At 42.1% G+C, this 23030-nt stretch overlaps 1 protein-coding gene across 7 annotated transcripts in view; it reads right to left on the bottom strand.

Moving 5' to 3' along the window:
• The window catches only part of HECW1 (HECT, C2 and WW domain containing E3 ubiquitin protein ligase 1), a 314683-nt gene that overhangs the window by 225324 nt on the left and 66329 nt on the right, over positions 1–23030 (bottom strand). The window contains exon 2 of one of the 7 annotated variants that reach the window (XM_068152574.1): positions 13944–14001. The exons of the other annotated variants lie outside the window; for them this stretch is intronic. Coding sequence (XP_068008675.1) covers positions 13944–13970 — 27 coding nt within the window. The 5' untranslated portion in view covers positions 13971–14001. The remainder of the gene's footprint in view (positions 1–13943; positions 14002–23030) is intronic. 7 annotated transcript variants of the gene reach the window in all.

The raw sequence follows: 23030 nt of genomic DNA on the forward strand, positions 1-23030 counted from the left end.
TGCAGGCTTCCATGGTCTCCTGACACCTTTTTCCCTGCTGCTCTTCAGACAACTGAAACGAAGGCTGTAGGCATTCCAAAGTGATGCGTGCCATAATAGCACTAAAGAACTTCAAGTGCATCTGTCTCCATATTGCACATCCATGGCACAATACATATATTTATGCCTATAATAAACACTAATTGGAAATCAAAGCCATTATCCATCAGCAATGGGGCAAATGGATGTTATTAGGTAGCTCATTTTTCCATTTCCTGACCTTTGTACGTTTCCAGTCTGGCTATACTGCTACGTTAATGTATCCCTCTTACATTAACTTTGCTTCAATGATGTGCAAATCATTGCACAAACTAGAATCAAAATGAAAGAGTTGGCCTCAAGGTCAGCCTGACAAGGCTCAGCGCCGGTGGGTGGGATTGATTTCTGATGCAGACCTATTTGTCTTAAGGCAACAAAAGCTGGCAGTGCAGGAACCAGCATCTTAGCATCTATCAAAAATACCAACAAAACCCAAACACCCAAACAAAACAAAAGTACAATTAAGAGGAGTCTATTTTGTAAGAGCACTCATACAATCTCCTGGGCACAAGCAGATGGAAGCTGGAATATGGGGGCAATGACTGAATGGAAATTCTTGGAGTTCAGAAAAAGAAAGATAAAAAAAAAAAACACAACAGTATTTCTTTGATACTTTCTGGAGGAAGTGCTGTCTGATGAACCCCAGAGAGCATGCTGGAAGACACACACATCTCATTTCCAATTATAAGATTCCAGGAACTAAGATTTGTGCCCCTCTATATAAATCAAACAATTCTATTAAAAAAAAAAAATAATGAGATTTTACCAGTTTTAGATAAGATCACCTCAAGCTTCTACACTGTAATGTGTTTACATCTAAGAGCAATTAACAATCTCACATTCAACACATTTGTATTGACAGCCTGAACTCACAGTTCACTACATAAAGCACTTGGAAGTTTCTGTAATGGAATGCAGCTAAGGACAAAATTAATGTCTTAATTTCTCTTAATCAATAGCAGAAACACAATCTTGGCAGAAAATGTGTACTGAAAGTGCATTCAGACGTGTGAAACAGAAACATAAAGCATATTTTCAAAGCATACTGAAGTACTAGCTGATTAAGAATAATCTGATATTCTAGGCAACCCTAAAATTGCAAACAAGATGGTCGCTTCAGAGAAACAGAGACAGTCAAAGCAGAGGAAATAAAAGGAAATACTCGGTTTGCAGAAGTCACTTTATGTACAGATCTATTTAAAAGTGCAGTACCAGTAAACGAGGCAGAGGTTTACAGGAAAAGCGGTGAAGGTATCTTGCAAAATTTAAGAGACTACTAACAAAATGATGTAGAGTAAATGTGAGTTGCAGAAAGATATCCAGTAATGTAGAACATTTCTCAGAACTGTCAGGTACAATCATTTCTCTGCTCAGCAGCAGTCCCACATTTCCCATATCTCTTCCCCAGAGTCCAAAGACTCCTCTGAAGACTTTTTACAGAAAAACTTCTTAATTTCTGTGATATAAAAAACCCAGCATTCTCTAGCATTAAAAGCACAACATACCTCCCACCATGCAACAGTTTAGCTAAAAAACAAAGTGTATATGGCTACCAGACAGAAGATAGGAGTTGTCCAATGTGTTAGATAGGTAACAGGCATAGCTTGCTCTGTATAAAACACAAAGGCAACAAAGCAAATAGGTACAGAAAGCAGAAGTGAAGACTTTAATATTAGCCTTTAGAGATGAGTATGATTCTTTGCAAACAAAAGATTCATGTGCAAATGTATCACAGGATTTATTCTGCAGAGCTCAGATATACCCCTGCAGTATTCTCACCATCCAGACCTCCCTCTCTGCCTGGACACTCCCATATGCTGTGCAAACAGATCCATACACACACACCCCATCAGGTGTTCACCATTGCTATGACCTGTAAAATATTTGTCAACACCACCAGTGCCATTCCCTGCAACAGCTGTGTGCAGTTTCCCTCTTTCCTCCCTCTGGCTCCAGGCTGTCAGCAAGGTCCCCGTTCCTCTGTGCTGTGTCCCTCACATCACAGCCCATGCCGTATTCCCAGGTGACTAAGCGTCTTCCTCTCCTTCCCATTCCTTTTTATTCTCAGAGCATATCTCCTCTTCCTCATTCATCAGTATTACCACCCTCCCTTCACTTGTAGGTAGGAAGGAATAGGGCACAAGGCACCACCTGCTGTACCAGCCATAAGACCGGCACTGGATTAACACACGTAGACAAAACACACAAATCCCAGGGGACATGAAAGGAGGTTCCTTTCATGTTTGGTTCCTTCCAGCTGCCTGCAGTGGCTGAACCCCTCTCTACAGCAAAGAGGACATTCCAAATCTTCTACTTCACTCTTTGTCCCTACACAAAGTGATTTGAGTGTTAGCATCTGAAGATCCTCAGGCAGAGAGGCAGGACTGAGGCAAGCAGGTATTACTAGCGAGCTGTCAAGTATTTATGCCTACTTCAATTACTTCTTTGATCCACAAACAATAAACTACCCCAATAAACCAGTCTCTCAACCAGACACCAGCTTCAGAACATGCCTTCAGCTCCATCTTCTACCTTTCAACAAGGCCTAGCACATTTCCTGACACTTTAAAATTAATTTGGTACAAAGCTCCTCTTATTATGATATTACCTCCAGACAAATACAGAAATGCCATCCACTTGAGTCTGCTTGATCCTGCTTCTGATACAGCTAAAGGCAAAACTCCCTAACTTCAACGTGGAACAAAGTGACTTCGTAAAGCAAAAGAAAACCCACATATATGTCAAAAGCTGCAGATAACAAGGGCTGATGCAGACCTGGGAAATCAAGATGATATTTTAACTGGAACACCTCAAACATTTGCATCCATCATATCCTGTTAGACAACACAAACACATAGAGCAGCAAACTGCATTCCAGGATACGACTCTTAGAGTGAGAGCTCAAACACTAGAAACAAATCTGTCATGGGTGGGTTAGGTTTCTTTTAAAATAGCATATGGTTTTAGACTATATGTCAATGGGTTTTTTTCCTATATAAAAACAACAGAATCATAGAATCATTAAGGTTGGAAAAGACCTTAAAGATCATTGACTCCAACTGTAACCCAACTACCATGACCACTTAAACTATATCTTGAAGTGTCACCATGTACACACTTCTTGAACACCTCCAGGGATGGTGACTCCACTACCTCCCTGGGCAGCCTGCTCCAATGCCTGACCACTCTTTCAGTAAATTTTTTTTAACTGATATCCAACCTAAACCTTAAGCCCATTTCTTCTCATCCTATCATTAGCTACTTGGGAGAAGAGACCAACACCAGCCTCACTCTAATCTCTTTTCAAGGAACTGTAGAGAGCAATAAGATCTCCCCTTAACCTTCTCTAGTACCGTACTAACCAACCCTAGTTCCCTCAGCCACTCCTCACGCAACACATTCTCTAAACCCCTCATCAGTCTTATTCTTCTCTGGACATACTCCAGAACTTCAGTGTATTTCTTACATTGTAGTGCCCAGAACCGAACCCAGTACTCAAAGTGTGGCTTCACCAGGGCTGAGTCCAGAGACACAATCACTTCCCTACTCCTGCTGGACACACTGTTCTGGATCCAGGCCAGGATGCTGCTGGCCTTCTTGTGCACCTGGGCACACACTGGCTTATGTTCAGCCATCCATCCACCAGCACACCCAGATAACTCTTCCACCAAGCTGCTTTCCTGTCATTCTTCCCCAAGCCTGTAGTGTTCCTTGGGGGTGTTGTGACCAAAGTGTGAGAGAATCCAAGACTTCTTTTTTTCTTTTCCCTCAAAAGTAAAGAAACTCCTTATGGATTTAAACTGGATCACTAGACACTGCAGCATATTCATCACTACTACACAGGTTTTGTAAGGTGTCGCTGGAGGGCAGAATGAAAACCACTTGCAAGTATAAAATGTTTGACTGCCATGGTTAAGCATAACTTCTGTATATTCTGGGGGACGTTATAACATCCTCATATTTATATTTTTAAAAAATACAAAAATATCTGAGGTTCATTATGTGTTGTTCCTGTTCGGGTCTTGTTGAGAAAAATCTGTTGTAATAAAGGGTTATAGGATCAGGAGTTTTTATTTTGCACAGAGAAACAGCAAAGAAAAAGTGATTTTTTTTTTTTTTGTTCAGAGTAATGCCTCAGATCCAGTATTGTATTATTGAAAATAATCCTGACACCATTAAAAACTTAATGCTGCTGATTGAACCCACAAGGCACAGTTTAAGGGGTGATATGCCTCTGTTCCTTGGCAGGTAAAACTAGCCTCAGAGACATACCTCCAAACCAGATTACAGAATCACAGAATCAACCAGGTTGGAAAAGCCCTTCGAGATCATGAAGTCCAAGCTATCACCCAACACCTTCTAATCAACTAAACCATGGCACTGAGTGTCTCATTCAGTCTTTTTTTAAACACTTCCAGGGACAGTGCCTCCACCACCTCCCTGAGCAGCCCACTCCAACGGCCAGTCACTCCTGTGAAGAACTTCCTAACATCTTCCCCTTGTGCAGCTTGAGACTGTGTCCTCTTGTTCTGACACAGGTTGCCTGGGAGAAGAGACCAACCCACACCTAGCTACAACTACCTGAAGGGTAATGAGCAATAAGGTTTCCCCTCAGCCTCCTCTTCTCCAGGCTAAACAACTCCCTCAGCCACTCCTTATAGGGCTTGTGCTCCAGACCCCTTACCAGCCATGTTGCCCTTCTCTGGACACATTCAAACATCTCAACATTTTTCTTAAACTGAGGGATTGCTACTCACTGTTTCATTTTTATTCAAAGTTGTTTATGTTTTGATTGTGTAAGTCATACCAAATTGCTCTTATAATTGTATTCATGAGAAATCAAAGCAACTGGGCAAGATATCCCATGAGGAAATGAGCAATTCTGGTATTACAGTCACTAGTTGAGGAACAAGCTTTGGATCTTACAAACAGAGTATGTGGTGGCTTTATTTAGGGCATGAGAAAAGAAGCCGCATTCAGGGACCTGGTTTCCTCTGGCTCACTGTGAGACAATTCTAAGCCACATACCAAAGGTTTTCTGGGGAACTCCTAGCCAAGCTTAAATGAAAGGTAGTCTGGTAGCCTTCCCCCAAAAAACAAGTACAGGCATAAACAGAAACTGCCTGGAATGGGAGAACTAGATGGAGTGGATGAAGAGCAAACTGGTGCAGGATCTGCTGCAGCAAATGGTTTATAAGCTTCATCCATACTTACTTCACTGCTAGTACATCTCTAATACCATAATCAGATATTACTCTGCTGTATCACACAATCACACCTACAGGCAACATATGCCTACTCCCATTACTGCATGCTGTGCTAACTTAGTTATTTCTCTTTTAATTCAGCTCAAAAGGGTAAGGGTCCTGCAGTTAAATGCTCTTAAGTTTTGAAAGGGGAAGAATATCTGTAAATGTGACTGGAAAAGTTTGCATTTCACTCCCCCACAGCCAAAAGCACAAGAATGGTTCTGAGTGAAAGGTCAAGTCATAGTTTAAATTAATTTTAATGAGGATCATTAGTTAGACTTGACCCAATGCTTTTTGGCTGCCACTGAATCCTCACAGAAGAGAAGTAATTACAGTTTTTAACACTGCATTTCAAGTAAGGCCCAAAGGTGATTTTTTTTTTAACCTATTTATCTGGTAACTATCACTCTGTCAAGAAATGTCCCAAACCCAACAAATATTAGGTTCTAGGCCATTGCAATGAAAGTCTAGAGTTTAATTAGTATTTACAGAAGCCTGCACAAATTAGCAAGCTGGAAGACCATTTGGTTCTGCAGACATTAAACCTGAGTTCTGGAAGGAAGGCTGAGCCACACACATCACACAGCAAGGCTGAGGCCATGCAGTGGCCGTACACTTGGCCAGTCTCAGCATGGGACCTGATTCTGTCCTCCTAAGGACGATGAGAAATATCTACTGTCCAGTTCTGTGAACTAGTCAATGAAGCACATTTGGTCCACAGATGCTGTTTTTAACTTGATGGAATTACTTGCTGGATAAAATGCTGTAGAACTGGAATATCAATGAAGATAAAACTTGACTTTCAAACAAGTATTTCTATCAGGGGTGCTCAAACATTGCAAAAATTCATGTGTTGGTTTGTATGGCAAAGATTTTGGGGGAGAAGCTGCTGGAAGCTTCTTTTGTGTCTGATAAAACCAGTGTCAGCTGGCTTCAAAATGCTGGACACTTCCTTGACAGAAGGATAGTTACCACATAGGTTAAAAAAAGTTCACCTTTGGGCCTTACATGCATCGGAATATTAAAAACTGTAATTATTTCTCTTCTGTGAGGATTCAGTGGCAGCCAAAAACCACCTTGGTCAACAGCACTGAGCAAGGCTGAGCCCATCAACGATGGTGGGAGCTCCTCTGTGATAGCATATTTAATACAAGGGAAATGTGCTGCACAACACAATTGAAGCTGGAGAGAGTGCGAATATGCAAGAGTAATAACCCTACAGACACCAGGGCCACTGAAGGAAGGGGAGGAGGTGCTCCAGGCACTGGGTTTCCCTGCAGCCTGTGGTGAAGACCACATCAAGGCAGGCTGTCTCTCTGCAGCCCATGAAGGTTAACAGTGGAATACATCTCCACCATGCAGAAGTGCACACTGGAACAACTGGATGTCCTCCCCATAACGAGGAAGGAACAGCAGAAGCAATGTGTGATTAACTGACCACAACCCCCACTCCCCATCCCCCTGCACCTCTCAGAAGAGGGATGATGTAGAGAAACCAAAAGTGAAGTTGAGCCTGGGAAGAAAAGAAAGATGGGGGGAGAGCTGTTTTCATGAATTTTCTTTGATTTTTATTATCCTACTCTAATTTGATTGGTAATAAATTAAACTAATTTCCCCCAATTGAGTCTGTTTTGCCCGTGACAATAATAGGTGAGTGATCTCCCAGGCTTTATCTAGACCCATGAGCCTCTTTTTATGCTTTCTCATCCAGTTGAGGAGAGGAGTGACAGAGCAGCTTTGGTGGGCACCTGGCATGCAGCTAGGGCCAACCCACTACACTGTAAGACCTGCCAACAGAAAAGACACTGATCTGACAAATGTATCACTTGGAACACATTAGTTTAATAGCCACATATTAAGGTTTCTGGTAATTTTTCCTCTCAATATAAATTCCACAAATTAACTTGATTGGTATTTTGCTGATCTTTAACCAGAAGCCAAATGTTTGCATTAAAGACATTCAGGTCTGATTCAGGGAAAGAAAACCAACAAACTGCCCTGTTAGCAGTGGAATTAATGAAGCTGTTTTCCTGCAGAGCCATACCCTTCATCATCATCAAGCCTCTACAAAAGTCCCAATTTTTCCTGTCCATTCCTCTGCAAAAACAACCCCACATGAAACAAAGCTATAGACAATCCCAGCAACTGTGCCAGCTGCCAGAGCAGGTGACAGACAGGCTCTACCTGCCTCTCCCCCAACCCCAGCTTGGGTCTCCTTTTTCTCCACAGCCCCTGAGACCTCTAGAAACTTAATTATCTCAAAGACAACTATTTCTCTCTGCTTCACTTGAAATTAGCCAGTGGCTTCAAAAGTAATTAGGTAAGGGAGTGACAGATAAGAAAGTGGAATTAGAGAAGTCTTATCAGATCAGGAAGATAGGCTACAAAAAAAATTACCCATAGCCTCACTGATTTAACTGATTACCCAGAGGAGGGCACTTCCTTACATGCACAGGTCTGCAGAAAGAGGGGGTATGGGTTCTTCAAAAGCCGTTACAAAAATGTAACAGAAACCTAATCAAAGTGCCTTCAGTGGAAATAGGACCTGGTCTAACACATAAACAACACTATTCCATTTCTAACACCATTCCTCCTAATTCCCTAGTTATTTTGTCAGAGAGTCCAATGAGCTGCATCCTAGTGGAAAATTTTGGCTAGAAATGAAGCAGAACACATCCATATTTTCTGTATGGCTTTTATGATTGATTTCCACATTACAAGTAAATCTGGTGTGATTTCCCCCCCCATGTTACAGGAAGCATAAATATTTTGTATAATTTTGTATATTTTTTTCCCCTCAGGAGGTGACAAAATTTGTAGAGGTGAAAACTCCTTGTCACAAACAATAATTTAAATTGAAAATTACTAAAAAACCCCCAAACCCTTCTCATTTACATTTATCAATTCCCAATGCAATCTAAAGTATGCATTCAGATAAGAGTCAGAGATGAAGCATTTGACAGAGCTTGCCCAGTAAATTGTGGAATAATTTTGCCATCATGCAACTAGCTCTGGAACAGTTTAATAATAAAATCAAACATTCATTACTTGTAACTAGTTTTTTATCATAGAAGATCTCAAAAAATACATTTCTTTTCCAGCCAGTTTCTCTGTTGACTTTAAAGAGATGAGCCACAGTTTGAGAGGAGAATTAATTTCCCACTAAAATCAAAATATTTGTGTCAAAACCAAAGTGTTCCCACACATCACTCAAGGGCAAAACCCCTCTGGAAGCAATGCAGATGCCCAGTATGGAAATCCTGAAAGGAAAAAGCACACTTGTGCTACACCAAAAGAGATAAAGCGTTTTAGCTCAGGTTTTAAAGGCCCGTGATTCTAGCTGACAACATTGGAGGTGTTCAGGAGGAGACTTGATAGGGTGCTTGGTGGCATGGTTTAGTTGATTAGGTGGTGTTGGATGATAGGTTGGAAGCAATGATCTTGAAGGTCTCTTCCAACCTGGTCCTATTCTATTCTATTCTATTCTATTCTATTCTATTCTATTCTATTCTATTCTATTCTATTCTATTCTATTCTATTCTATTCTAAAATGGCATCAGCTCTCTAAAGGCACACAGGACAGCTGCTGCTGCCAATATTCTATGCAGTGTTCTCCTGTATGGACAAGGTGTATACAGGTATGGATCTGCATGCCACTTGTCTGTTCTTTTGAAGTGAATTCAGCCTGGGCCTGATCTTGCGCGTCTTGGGTGTGATGGAAAAGCTCCTCTTGACTTCAGACTTTGAAGCAGAACCTGTCCCATTGGGTCATTTGGGGTTCTGTGAAATTTCTAAATAGAATCATAGAATGGCTTGGGTTGGAAAGGACCATAAAGATCATCTAGTTCCAACCCCCTACACTGGCAGGGACACCTTCTGCTAGTCCAGGTTGTTCAAGACTCCATCCAACATGGTTTTGAATGCTTCTAGGGTTGGAGCTTCCACAACTTCTCTGGGCAACCTGTTCCAGCACCTCATCACCCTCAGGAAGAATGTCTTCCTAATGTCTAATCTAAATTGAGCTTCTTACAGGTTGAAGCCTTTGCCCCTTTCTCTGTCACTACACAACTTTTTACAAAGTCCCACTCCAGCTCTCCTGGAGATCCTCTTCAAATGCCAGATAGCTGCTGTAAGGTCTCCCTGGAGCCTTCTCTTCTGCAGGCTGAACAACCCTAGCCATCTCAGCCTGTCTTCAAAGGAGAGGTGCCTCTCTGACCATCTTTGTGTAACCTCATATCAAAGTTTAGACAGAAAGCACCATCTTCACAGCCTTCCTATTCTGTGGTATAATGAGAAAAATGGCAAACTTATCACCTAATTTTCTTGCAAATGCTCTTTCCCTAATAATTTGAATGACAGTACTGGTGTTTTTTAATCTATATCTATTTCTGCCAGTGCCCTTAAACCTTCTTTGTGCTTTCCCAAATGTACACTTATCCCCTTACAAAGCTGGCAGATAAGCAAATACAGAGAATTGTTTCTTCAATTAAACTGGTGCTGGAAATGGGGACCAATAGAAGAGGGAATTGTGCCAGAAATTAATTTCTTAATTTCTCCATTAAGATATATCTATCAACCCAGCCAATATTTATATTAGTTTAATTAAAAAGACATTGTAAGAGCAAGGGCTACAGTTCATAGCTCCACCTCTCCTCCTACCACTCCCTCTCATCTGCTGGCTTTGCTGGGAGCACCTAGCTGAGGGTCTATAGGATATGTCAGTGGTTTCTTTTGTGCCTGCAGGCTGGCTAACCACCATCCCTTCTGCACCTTTGCATGGATCTGTTGGTTCTTCTACCTACAAGACTAACATATGAGGAGAGCTGAAAAGGTCAAAACACTCTTTACATCTTTTCGGTCATCATTAGCAAGAAGAAAAAGCAATGTGAGAGCACAAAGTACAGTGTCAAAAAAAAATGAGGAGTTGCAAAATGCTCTGTTTTGGATACATGGGAATGTTTTTGGCTTTCAGTACAAGTTCAACCTAGGTGTGCTGTTTGTTAAAAAAAAGAATCCTTCTGATTTTTGTTGCTGATTATTTTCTCTGAAGAGCTACACTGCAAAAGAAAGATTTCTTCATGTTGAGTCCTAAATAAACCACAGACAACAATTCTACACTAACAGCGTTTGGCACGGGAACACCAATAGATCTTTTTTTCCATCACTAGCTTGTGTGACTAAAAGGATGAACTCCACATGTGAGAAACCTCTAATTAAAGGCTATTTCTTTCTTTCTTAAATGAAACAGTGCTTTGTGTCTTAATGTAAACACTGAGCACGTTACCAAAGACACACCTGCTAGAACAGCCATAGACAGACTAAATATGTGAAGCTCATGCAGAAGGTGATTTTTATAAGCAATGGATCAACGTAAGCTCTCCTCCCTGCTATATCCAAAGCAGAAGGTTAACCTGCTGTTCTTTAGCACATCTGAAGAAGACCTTTTAAAAGCTAGAAATTACTCCTGAGAGCTGCCACACACTACAGCACTAAAGCCTTTCTAATTGAGACCTTATTTTGATTGTGCCATATCATTTTTTTGAGGGCTGTATATCTACATTTTGATTTGTCTTTTATAGCCTTCAATGAGATTTGGGCACCTGAATGAAGTTAAGTTTTCTATATCAGTTACACAGTTCAGGGAGAGAAAAATAGTGGTCTGAAATACCACCAGGAGCATGACTTTGTTGACTATACAGGAACTATGTAGGAAAAAAAGAACTTAAGAAGCTAAATTAGGTACTCAAACACAGGGCAACGAATAGTGCTCTCTCCTCACCCAGAATCTGGAAGGGTCCTGCACTCCCTGCACCCACCAAGTCTTCACACTGCTAACAAATACTGGCGCTTATCTCAAATGCCTACATGGAACAAAAGGCTTATCTGCAAGGTCAAGTAAATGCCCTTGGAGGTATACACAGTTCATTGCCATAGACTGGTTTGCTTTTCCTGAAGAAGTCCATGTTGAGACTGAAACTAACTTTTGTTTTTTTTCTAATCATGACAATAGAGAAAAGAAATATCCAGCAACAGCTGGAAATATTGTTATAAACTTAGTTCCACATGCTTTCCATGGGGGATAAGAAGAAGAGGAGAGATGGGGCAGGGGGCTTAGAAATTATTTTCTGTAAATTATAGAATGTTTTGGACTTTTGCCTTCTAGTAGAAACAGAGCCAAAGCTGCATTCTTAGTTAATGAATGTTGTCCAGACAAGGTGGGTGAGATACCTGGTAGTCAGCCCTTTGCTTCTGATTTGCATCACTTTGATACATCTGAATATAGCTGTCCACAAACCGAGCATGAAACTTACCTTAACTGGAAGACATCTCCTGAGGAGACAACACACCACAGCCAGTTGAATATGCTGCATCAGGTGGTTAATTTACTTTCTTCCTACTGTCATGTCAGTTACCTATTTCTGGCAGGATCCTTGGTGGGAGGTATTTAATACAAACCCCAGGATCTCCAGTGGAGGGTTTGTAAGGGCCCAAATTCAGTAAGGAGCTTAGGTGTACATACTGATAGAGACACTTAGGTGTAGGTATTGAGGTGCTGGAGCATGTCCAGAGAAGGGCAACGAGGCTGATGAAGGGCCTGGAGCATATGGCCTATGAGGAGCATCTGAGGCAGCTGCAGTTGTTCAGTCTGGAGAAGAGGAGGCTGAGGGGAGACGTCCTCACTCTCTACAACTCCCTGAAGGGAGGTTGGAGCAAGGAGGGAGCAGCAGCTTCTCATTGGTGGCAAGTGACAGGACTAAGGGAAATGGTTTCAAACTGCACTAGGGGAGGTTCAGGCTGGATGCTAGGAAATATTTCTTCACTGAAAGGGTTCTCAGACATCAGAATGGTCTGCCCAGGGCAGTGGTAGAGTCACCATTCCTGGGGGTACTCAAGAAGCATGTGGACCCGACACTTAGGGACATGGTTTAGTGTTGACCCTTGGACTGGATGACATTTGAGGTCTCTTCCAACCAGATGGATTCTGTGATTCTGTGTAGCAGTGAGAGAAGCACTTGTTTGATGCTTGGGTAGATTAATCAACACAGGTAAACTTGAAAATGCTGCAAAATATATCCTTCTGGTTCACAAGCAGAATCTAGTTTTGCTCCTAAGTTACACAGGTGTTACGTATTCTCCAGCCCCTGTTCTCAATCCTTTGGATATCCCTTTTGCTGTTAAGCACAACCTTCTTTCTGAGTCTCATGTGAAAAAAACATGCAATCCTATAGTGACCTGCATCATCTTTCTGGGGGGACATTTCATGTAATTTTTGGACTGTGGCCTAATTGAAATACATACTATTTTTTCCCAGAGTAATAAAAGAACACCTCTGAAGATGTACTTACCTGATGCAATAGCTGCAATACTCAAGTTACTGTCACGTGAAATGTCAGGCTGTGAACAGGTACTCATAAGCTAGAACATTAAAGGACTACTTTTCACCAAAGAGTCTTTCCATTACTCTCCAGCACGCTCTGTGAGCCTGGATGTGCTGTATGCAGCGCACACACCCAGGGAAGTTTCACACTGCAATTAGTGTAGGATACCACTGAGTCTGCAGCTATGGAGAGGTGAAAGGAGGACTGCTGTTAGACACGGTCACAGTTGTCATCATCAAGAAGCTGAATGTATTTCCTCAGCAATTACAACACTGCTTAATTTGCAGAGGGGCTCAAAATAACCCCCAGCAAAACTACCAGTGCCCCAGGCTCTTAATGGCTGCTACAAAGAGCAAACTTAAGCACAGAAAGGATACGTCCTCATGAAACTGGAAGAACATAATGACCTGTTACACAGATGGCTCTTGACTGAATTATCTCTCTTCACCAGAATTAAAGTTATTAATCAAAGAATGATTAATAACAAATTAAAATGTAGAAGCAAACACACAGAAGTCCCAACCATAACAACATTTCAGTGACAGAAATAACACTAGATAGGCTTTAATGCAGGTTCTGGCTGTCTTTCATAATGCATGACCATTCAGAAGACTCAGCTGTGCAGGAAGATGCATAAAGCACTAGTGTGTTATGCATGCACATTATCTCCCACGTTCCCCTAGTAAGTGGTTAGTGCCAGTCAACATTAGTGTCTACTGTGATGGTTGATTTGTGTGTTGTGATGACTCAATTCACTGTTAGAAGCTGCAGGTTTCAGAAAATGCTTTGTGAAGGTGAGTGCTGGATGCATTCTGTGCTTTGCCTATGCATGGATGCGTGCAACTGCAACATTACAGTTGCCTGCTGCTCCCAGGACCTCCTTGCTATGATCTTATATTGTGTCTCAATTCAGTAAGAATTCTTGGGCAGGTCACACAAAACAAAACCAACACTGACATCAGATGGATGCTTAGTAGGTTACCAAAAAAAAAAAAAAAGAAAAGAAAAGGAAAAAAATAGAAAGAAAACATAAACCAAAAGTCACTTCAAATGAAGCTTGGTTAGACATGTTGTTGAAAAGGTGCTCAAATTACCTGAACCACTTCGTTTGATCTTAAACATGGACCAGGGGCAGCTGCAACGAGCTCCGAGCTTTGGCACATTCCATTATATGGATGGCAGTGAGTTTATAATGGAATGGTATGGATGGGTTTTATAATCAGAAAAACACACTGACCTTAACACTACACAGGTGGAGCAGCATAATGACCCGCCAATTGTAAGCGCATCAATTCCTGGGGAAAAGGTCAATGAGGTTAACTCAGCATGTATCCCATAACCAACAAAAGCCACATTTCAAAACATTGTGTTTTTTCCATCAAATTTGTCTGTGCCAACATTTTATGAACTGATTTCTTTGCTGTTGGGTAGTGAGTATATCTTACTCACGTTAATCCTGCACTACATTATGTTCCAGTAGAGCTAGGTGTTGTCACACACTTCAGGGCTGAAACACATGCATTTAGAACAAGTAAGAAGGGTGTTGACTACACCCCTTTCAGACTTAAGAAGAAACTGAAAGAAAACAAAAGACACCACCAGTGCAACTTTACTGAAAAATCATAGAATGGGAGGGGCTGGAAGGGACCTCTGGAGATCATGGAGCACAACCCCTCTGCCAAAGCAGTATCACCTATGGCAGTCCACACAGGAATGCACCCAGATAGGGATTGAAAGTCTCCAGAGAAGATGACTCCATAACTTCTCTGGGCAGCCTGTTCCAGGGCTCCAGCACACTCACAGGAAAGAGGTTTTTCCTCATGTTGAGGTGGAACTTCCTGTGTTCCAGTCTGTATCCACTGCTCTTTGTCATTCTGAGTGAGCTTAGATGGCTGGCAGCCAACTAGCATTTCCACTTCCCATCAATTTATTGATATCCTCAGATATTGGCGGGGACCAGCCACAAAAGAAGGAAACGTCAGTGTACCATACTGGAGCTGACTGGGTATTTAACATAGTTAAATCATCCAAGATCAGTCCATGTAATACAGTGAGCAATAATCTGCTTCTCTAAATCAAACTCAAGCAGATTTAAAAACCCAAACTATACAGTCACAAAATTATACAGAGAGAAGCCACAAAACTGAGAAACTTAAATCTGAATCAGGGATAGAGCTAACCAGCAAGGATAGAAGACTCTCTAAACATGCAACTTCAAATTAAAACAGCTAAAGACATCCACAATTCATCCAAAACAGCAATATTTAAAATGTCTGGATTTCAGCTCATTGTTCCCCTTCTCTTTGGTGACCAGGGCATGCTGACACTTCACAGCATTAGCAGGGAAAGCACTTCAGCAACAAACTCTGATACCACCATCTCCTCATGTCACACATGCCTGGAAACCATTGGCCCACCCTGATGTTCATCCTCATGAGTTTCTGCTGTGTACTCAATGGAAGCTGAGAAGGCACAAAAACAATCTTGTAACAACATGACCAAAGGCCGTACGAAAATTGACGATTCAACAAGAGCGTAAACCACAGAGAACCAAAAGCAAAGGGCAGGACAGTGAATTTAGGAAGATGTTCTACTGTTCAGAAATGTTCAGCTAAAAAAAGATTTATGAAACAAAACAATGCCATTCAATCCTCCTCCTCAAAAATTAAGAGGCTTTCAAACACACACAATACCCACAAAATTAAACAAAATCAAAGTACATATTGCTTTGTCATCTCCCTCCGCCTCTCAAAAGACACTAAATCTCATGGACCTAATCCGGTTTAGTCCCAAATTTACCAACTGCCTGTAGTCTGGTGGCTCTTTGCTTTTATTGAAATAGCATTTAGACTGGAAATAAAGCAGGGTGATCCCAAAGTTGGGCAAAGAGCCACATCATCTTTAAAGACAATCTCACAGGAGTTAATCCACACGCACACTTTGGTCAGCTGTCTGTTAGAAGCATACACAACAAAAACTCTTCCAAATAAGCAGGACTGTAAAACCACTTCGCAACCACAGTCACTGTAATTTTTCTTCAACCCCACAGAAACGGGATTCGAACAGCAAATGGTAATACACCACTCCATTTTCCTTCAGGTCTCTGCTGAAAATGATTTGGGATAAAAGCACAGCTCTATTCCTAATCCAATTCTAAAGCAGCTTCCATAGAGATAAAGTTTCATTCATCACTGGCAATGTGAACAACCCACAGCTCTGCTCCTATCTTCAAAGCCACTACATTGTACCAGCATGTTACAAGACCAGGGATGCTCTCTGACCAAAGCAAAACTAGAGCAAGGAAGAGTTCCCAGATATGCACCCTCAGCTCCTGTTGTGCTGAGTGTGGCTGCAGTGGACAACACAACCCCACAGTGTGGCTATAAATGGTTTTATCCACCCTCCTTCCTCAAACCATCTCAGCATTTCAGACCTCAGGCCACTCAATCTGTGAATCAGAAGAAAAAAGAATTGATAACCTTTCTGTGACAAGTGGCGTCCCTCAGGGGTCTGTAATGGGAGCACTGCTCTTCCATATCTTCATCAATGACACAGCCATAAACAGCAGGATCAAGTGCACCCTCAACAACTTTGCAGGTAACAGCAAGCTGAGTGGTGCAGCTGACATGCCACTGCGATGGGAAGTAATCCAGAGGGACCTAGACAAGCTCAATAACTCAGCCTGTGTGAACCTTACGGCGTTCAACGAAGACAAGTGCAAGGTTCTATACCCAAGTCAGGGCAATCCTTGGCACTGATACAGGCCAGGGGATGATGGGATTGAGAGCAGCCTTGTGGAGAAGGGTTTGTGAATGAGAAGCTGGAACTGAGCCAGAAATGTGCACTTGCAGCCCAGAAGGGAAACTGCATCCTGGGCTCCATCACCTACTTCACACAGGAATTCTCAAAGGCACAGGAACAGGCTGTGCCCATGTGCCGAAAGATGAGCCGCCGAGGAAGGCGACCTTATTGATTCTATGTTTCTATGAAAAGAAGCATGGCCAGCAGAGTGACAGGTGATTCTGCCACTTTGCTATGGTGAGAGCTCATTTGGAATATTATATCCAGCTCTGGAGCCTTCAGAGCAAGGAACCTGTTGGAGCAGGTCCAGTGGAGGCTACAAAAGTGATCTGAACACCTCTCCTCTAAACACAAGCTAAGAGAGTTTGGGTCATTCAGCCTGAAGAAGAGATTGTACCAGGAAGACCTTAGAACATTCTTTCAGTGCTTAAAGGGGGGTGTAAACAGGCAGAGGTTGGTCTCTTCTCCCAGGCAGCCAGTACCAGAACAAGAGGACACAGTCTCAGGCTGCGCCAGGGGAAGTTCAGGCTGGAGGTCAGGAGGAAGTTTTACACAGAGAGAGTGATTGCCCATTGGAATGGGCTGCCCGGGGAGGTGGTGGAGTCGCCGTCACTGGAGGTGTTCAGGAGGAGACTTGACAGGGTGCTTGGTTACATGGGTTAGTTGATTAGGTGGTGTTGGGTGATAGGTTGGATGCGATGATCTTGAAGGTCTCTTCCAACCTGGTCTGGTCTATTCTATTCTATTCTATTCTATTCTATTCTATTCTATTCTATTCTATTCTATTCTATTCTATTCTAAAGGGTCCTCTAAGAAAACTGGGGATAAACTTTTTAGCAGGGTCTGTTGTGACAGGACAAGGGGTGATGGTCTTAAAACTACAAGAGAAGAAACTTAGACTAGAAAGAAGAAAGAATATTTTTACCACGTGGGAGGTAAAACACTGGCCCAGGTTGCCCAGAGAGGTTGTAGATGCCCCATCCCTGGAGACATTCAAGGTAAGGCTTGATTGGGCCCTGAGCAACCTGATCTGTTTGAGGATGTCCCTGCTTACTGCAGATGGACTAGATGACCCTTCCAACCCAAACCACTCTGATTCTAAACTGCTTGGCTTACACATCATGTAAAACCTACACTGAGTCACAGTAAGCATTTTTTGCATGGAGATAGGACCTGTAGTGATGCCTTCAGACACTTAATCCTGAAAGAATAACATCACTCAGGGTTTACAGCAAGCCTGACAGAAGTCCCAGATCTCATCACCCAATCTGGTCAAGAAGGCCCCACAAGGTAGCAGGGCTCCATTGCCACCTGTGCTGTATTTGTCCCCCTGCTCCAGGACAAGCGGCACGTGTGCCTGGATGTGTTCAAACTTCAGCAGCAACAGATAGGAAAAGCACTATTTTACACACGAATAGATTTACTTAGGGGTGTATTTAATGTTAAATGAAAAGCTTCAGAAACATAATTATGTTTGAAGTGCACTTCAGGTAAATTGGAGAACCTGCAATCAGATAGACTATCATTGCTCTGATGAACACTCTTCTCTGGATTTCTTTCTTGTCTGTCTCTGGTCACCTATGAACGCCTGTCTTTACATTTAGACTGCATGTTTCCTGGCACTCTGGTTTGGTTTTCTCTTGCAGCATTTGCCCTCTCCTCAGTTCATGACTGGGTCTGCCAGTTGCTGTTGCAATAGAAGTCTAGAAAGCACTTATTCCAGTAAATGTATACACAAACACAAGAGGGGCCAAGAAAATTAATAGCATCATGTTTCAAACCTACCTGATAAAAAGATGAGAAAAACTGATTAAAGAATAGAGAAGCTGTGCCCTTTGTGCTGAAACTACTCACAGCCCAAGTACCCATTCACTCTCTGGCTGTGAAGAAAAGCATTTTTCACCAAAATCAGCCCTATATCCACAGAAGATGAGCAGTTTCTTTTGAGCCCTCTGTGTGATGTTACCACAATCCAGAAGTAAAAAAAGGAGGGAGGAAAGTCCAATCAGCAGTGACATTTTCCTAACCTATTTCTCCTCCTGGAAACACTGCCAAATTCAAGCTGATTCAGTTGATGTTTACTGCCTCCCCGATTTCTGTTTTTCTCTCCCTCACCTAACACCTTCTTTTTCATCACACATCATTTAACATAAAGACTTCTTGCTTGCTATCCAGCTCTGACCAACCCAGTCATGCCTCAACTCCATTCCCTTCAGGTTTCTTTCTTTATTTCCTTCATTTCTGCTAATACTCCGTCTTCTCTTCTCCACTTTTCCTTTCCTTCTGGTTTGACTCTCTCCTGACAGAAGCCATTGCTAGTCTCTGACCCCTGGCGCTTGATCCTCCATAATGCCTCAGAAGTAGTGCCTGAGCACCTTCTGTTTCTTCTGCTTACCACAGAAGTACACTAACCTCACCTTTATGCACGCCATGCCCTGCCTGAAGCTGGTACTTGCTGTCTTGTTTCAGATCCCTACTCAAAACCCACTTTTTGTAGTTAAGTGTTTTGGAAATACAAAGCATAGCCCTGAATGTAGGACACAAACAGCTAAAATCAGGACCTCTTTTACATGTCTTAATACCTGTGTACACATCTGCTTGTACATGATGACATTTCTACTTGCCTCCTACTGCTGCCCATGCTTTCTGCATTGCCTGCTCTTAGCCCATGAATTGTTCAATGCCTTAGGGTAGTTCGTACAGGAATGAGCCTCTCCAGTCAAGATATGCAGTACTGGTTAGTAATGACTCAATCTTTGCAGGAAAATCTATCCAAGGCTGAAAAATTACTTTGCTCATTGGTCAGCAGTTTGTTTCAAGAGCCAACAGTGAATACCTTCAGGCTTGATGCCACTTGCATAGGGGCTGATCTTGTAGCACAGAAAATGGACACTGCTCAGATATTAGGCCATCATGCCATGCTAACAGCATCCAACCATGCTAACAAAGAGATATTTTCCTGTTAAATAGGAAACTATTCATTAACAATAACAGACAAGCAGCTCTGTTTTTTTCCTGCAGATACGCTTTTCTGTTTTCTCCATCACTTTCTTCTTCCTTCCCCCCGCAAGCATCCGCCCCAATATGCTGTTAATTAACAGCGGCTGCTGCACGGTTCAAGCATTGCCTTTGTATTGAAGGGATCAGAACAACATCGAAGGGATTGGAATGACATAGGGTTTAACCTCCACAGATTGGTATTTGAAAGACTTCGCAGTTTTTATGCAGATCAGAGAAATAAGGTAGCACTGGTTATTTATGTTAGAAGCATTTGTTCCTTCTCTCTCACTAAATGAAAGCAGGTAAAAGAATCTCCTGTCTCATCCCATTTTGCCTGTTACCCCAGTGAGCTGAAGCATTATTGTAACACACCTTCCTACAGCAGGAAACAGACACAGTCCCTCAGAATAAATGCTCCCTTTTGTGACTGCAAGACAAACACTAACGAATTCTCCTGTGTCAATTAGCTAAATACCTCACAAACTAGTATACAAATTAGACAGTTTCTTCTCTCTTCAGTAGACAACAGGAAAAAAAATGTCATTAGAAAAATAATTAATATGTTAATTGAGGATTTTAATTGCCTAGGGACAAACCTCAGTTGCCTTGAAATCTGGCTCAAAATAAGAGTCACATCTGTTGTGGAAAGCACTTTATTTTTTCCAAGTAAAGGCACAAAGTCTGTAGATATTAATATAAAATGAAACCTCTGATTGTTTTACTGTTCACAACTTGCAGCCAGTCTTGGAAGGCATCAGGCAGTAATATTACATCAAACAAATGACTGACAAATTTTGGAGGAGTTGGGTGAGATGATCTTCAAAGATCCTTTCCAACCCAACCCGTTCTGTAAATAAATGTGTAGAACCTAGGTCATGGACCAAGGCTCCCCCATGAAACAAGGAGACATACGAGCATAGAACAGAACCCGTGATTCCTGTCCCAAAAAGGTGACATCATAAACATGCCTGCTAAGATCTTGTGATGAACAGAGAATGGAGAGAAAATGAGACAGTATTCATTGCTGTAGCAATGACCCCAACTCTGCCAGGCTTTTCACAGGCATTGCAGAAATGAGAAGGCTTAAAAAGAGGGTAAGGGGATGATACCGTATTTTCCTTTGCCTGACAATCGGGAAAGACAGCAAGGAAGAGCTCATGAAGACTAACTGAAAGAGAAGGAAAGTGTTCCAGGGACATTGGCAATGAAGGCAGAACAGCCATGCTGAACTCTTGGTATGGACTGAAAGATGACAAGAAGTATGTCCACAGGTCATGAATGCCTCCAAAGCTGATCTATTTAATATATTCTGCAGAAACACAAAGATGATACAAAGGGTGTTCACACGTCATGAGTGTCTCTGAAGTTTAGCAGCTATTTAACACATTCTGCAGGGGAGAGCAAAAAGCGGACAGCAAAAGAGATAATACAGTCAGAGGAATGTGCTCTGTAGGTAGCAGGTGCTTCCAGCAGTACCATGGATAGATATAAAGTGAGGCATGTCCATTCCTACAAAGGATATTGCAATAACTGAAGCCCCAGGGAATAAAACACTGAACGAAGAGCTGGAGAGACCCAGAGAGCTTCTCCTGCAGAGCCCATCTCAACCAATCAATTTATTTCCAGCATCATTGCCTATCCTCAATGGATGGATCAGGTTCTGAAAAAAAAACCAAAATTCTTCTTGCTTTGACAAGCCTCTGGGAAATCAGGCTTCTCAGCAACCTCTGCTTCCTTTGGATACTGTCCAGCTATTGACCAGACTCCTTGGCTGCACACAACACTATGGCTACTGACAGCACACAATGAAAACTGAAGCTAGTTGGTGTTATTGCAGCAATAGGAAAGGCCTCACTTAGGGTTGATGTTTTAGCATCATCACTAATTATCCCCTTCTCATGCGTGGCAAAAGGATGTGTATGTCCATTTCTACCTAATGCTTTGGTTAGCAATGACATTTTCAGAAATGGTCCGTAGATATCTCATTGCTTGGTCCAGTGTTTTTTCTCATGAAGTAAACATCAAGGTGATGGCAGGCACCACCAGTTCAACCTCTGGGCACAAAAGACTTCAGCATGTTGCAAGATAGCTACAAGAACGGCAGATGCCAAACTCCTTCTAGAGCTCTGCCACTGTGACTCAGAGCTGGCTTGAGTAGAAAACATTTTGCTTGATGAGGTGGAACTGTGTACAACACATCTTCAGATGGAGCTGTTTCTTATCACTCCACTGGCTCCAGTGTACTATAATTATCAACTTGTTGAAGAGAGTGGCTTCAAGTCTTCAGTCTCTCCCTGACAGTCATGATTTTCCTAGTGATGTGGACACTTGGCAGTACACTGACTCAAGCAGAAAAACAGTTTAGCACAGTCCATCAGCCACTTGTGAAATGAAGTTGGATCTCAGTGTGGTCCTAAAGGATCAGTGGAATACTAACATCTGCAGATGAGTTAATGCTTACCAAATGAAGTTTGCTGCTGAGCAAGCTGTAAACATCAAACACAAGGAAGCCAGACCCAGCTCTCAAGGAAGCAGGCATGACTGGAGAGCCAGCATTGTACATTATATATCCCTTAGCTTGTCTCTACAGCCCTGTACTTGCAAGTGCAATTTCAGGGTCTACCTAGAAGCATCCTTTTCCTGGAGCAGAAAAAAGTCAAGGGAATAGAACAGCCTTGAACAAACTGCACACATGACAGTCCTACAGCAAACTATTACAGTATTTTGTATTCAAGAAGGACATTAAAGACCTGCAGGAGGAAAAGGTACATGACAGAAAACTTTATTTGGCATTTCCTAAATGCCACTGCTGCCCTCTGACCGCAACAGACCACTAAAGCTTGTGTCTGCAAAACTGAATGCTTCAAGTATAACAAATTGCTGCTGAACCTCTTTGCAGCTGGCAATCTCCTCACTTTATCTGAGGAACTGTGACACAGAAACACCCAACTATCTATTGGCAGCACCAGCAGCACTTTCTCCCAGTACCTGCAAACTATAGCTTCATGTTTAAATGGAAGAGTGGAAAAACAAACTTGGGGGAGGAAGGGGAAAACAAGCAGCAATGACAAGCTTCTGCTGTAAACCATAAATACCAGACCCTTTTGCTCCTGTTCCTAAACCACCACTTTCATCCTCTTTTCACTATAGATATAATCACACACTATAAAACTACAAACTGGCACTAGTTATGCCAAAGTGATGAATTTATTACTGTATTAACCACCGGGTTTGGATAGTTCATTAAGCATGGAAGTTGTGGTAAAGAGATGTTTGAGAGGTGGATCCACTATATAAAAGGAGTTTTGCAAGCTCTGAGTCTGGCTGTGATACACAAGGACTTATTTGCTTCCCATAAACACACAGACAAATGGTTAACACAACAGCATCTCAGTGAGATGTATTTAGAATTGCATCATTCACCTCTTCAAAGCAATATTCACAGACCAAGCTGTTACTGGAAGATATACAAAGCGGGGTGGGGGGTGGAATAATCCCAAACCAGAAGCATTATTTCTGGTAA

This window comes from Melanerpes formicivorus, unplaced genomic scaffold, assembly GCF_026170545.1.
Source record: "Melanerpes formicivorus ecotype bairdi unplaced genomic scaffold, bMelFor1.0.p_v2 SCAF_24, whole genome shotgun sequence".
NCBI lineage: Eukaryota > Metazoa > Chordata > Aves > Piciformes > Picidae > Melanerpes > Melanerpes formicivorus.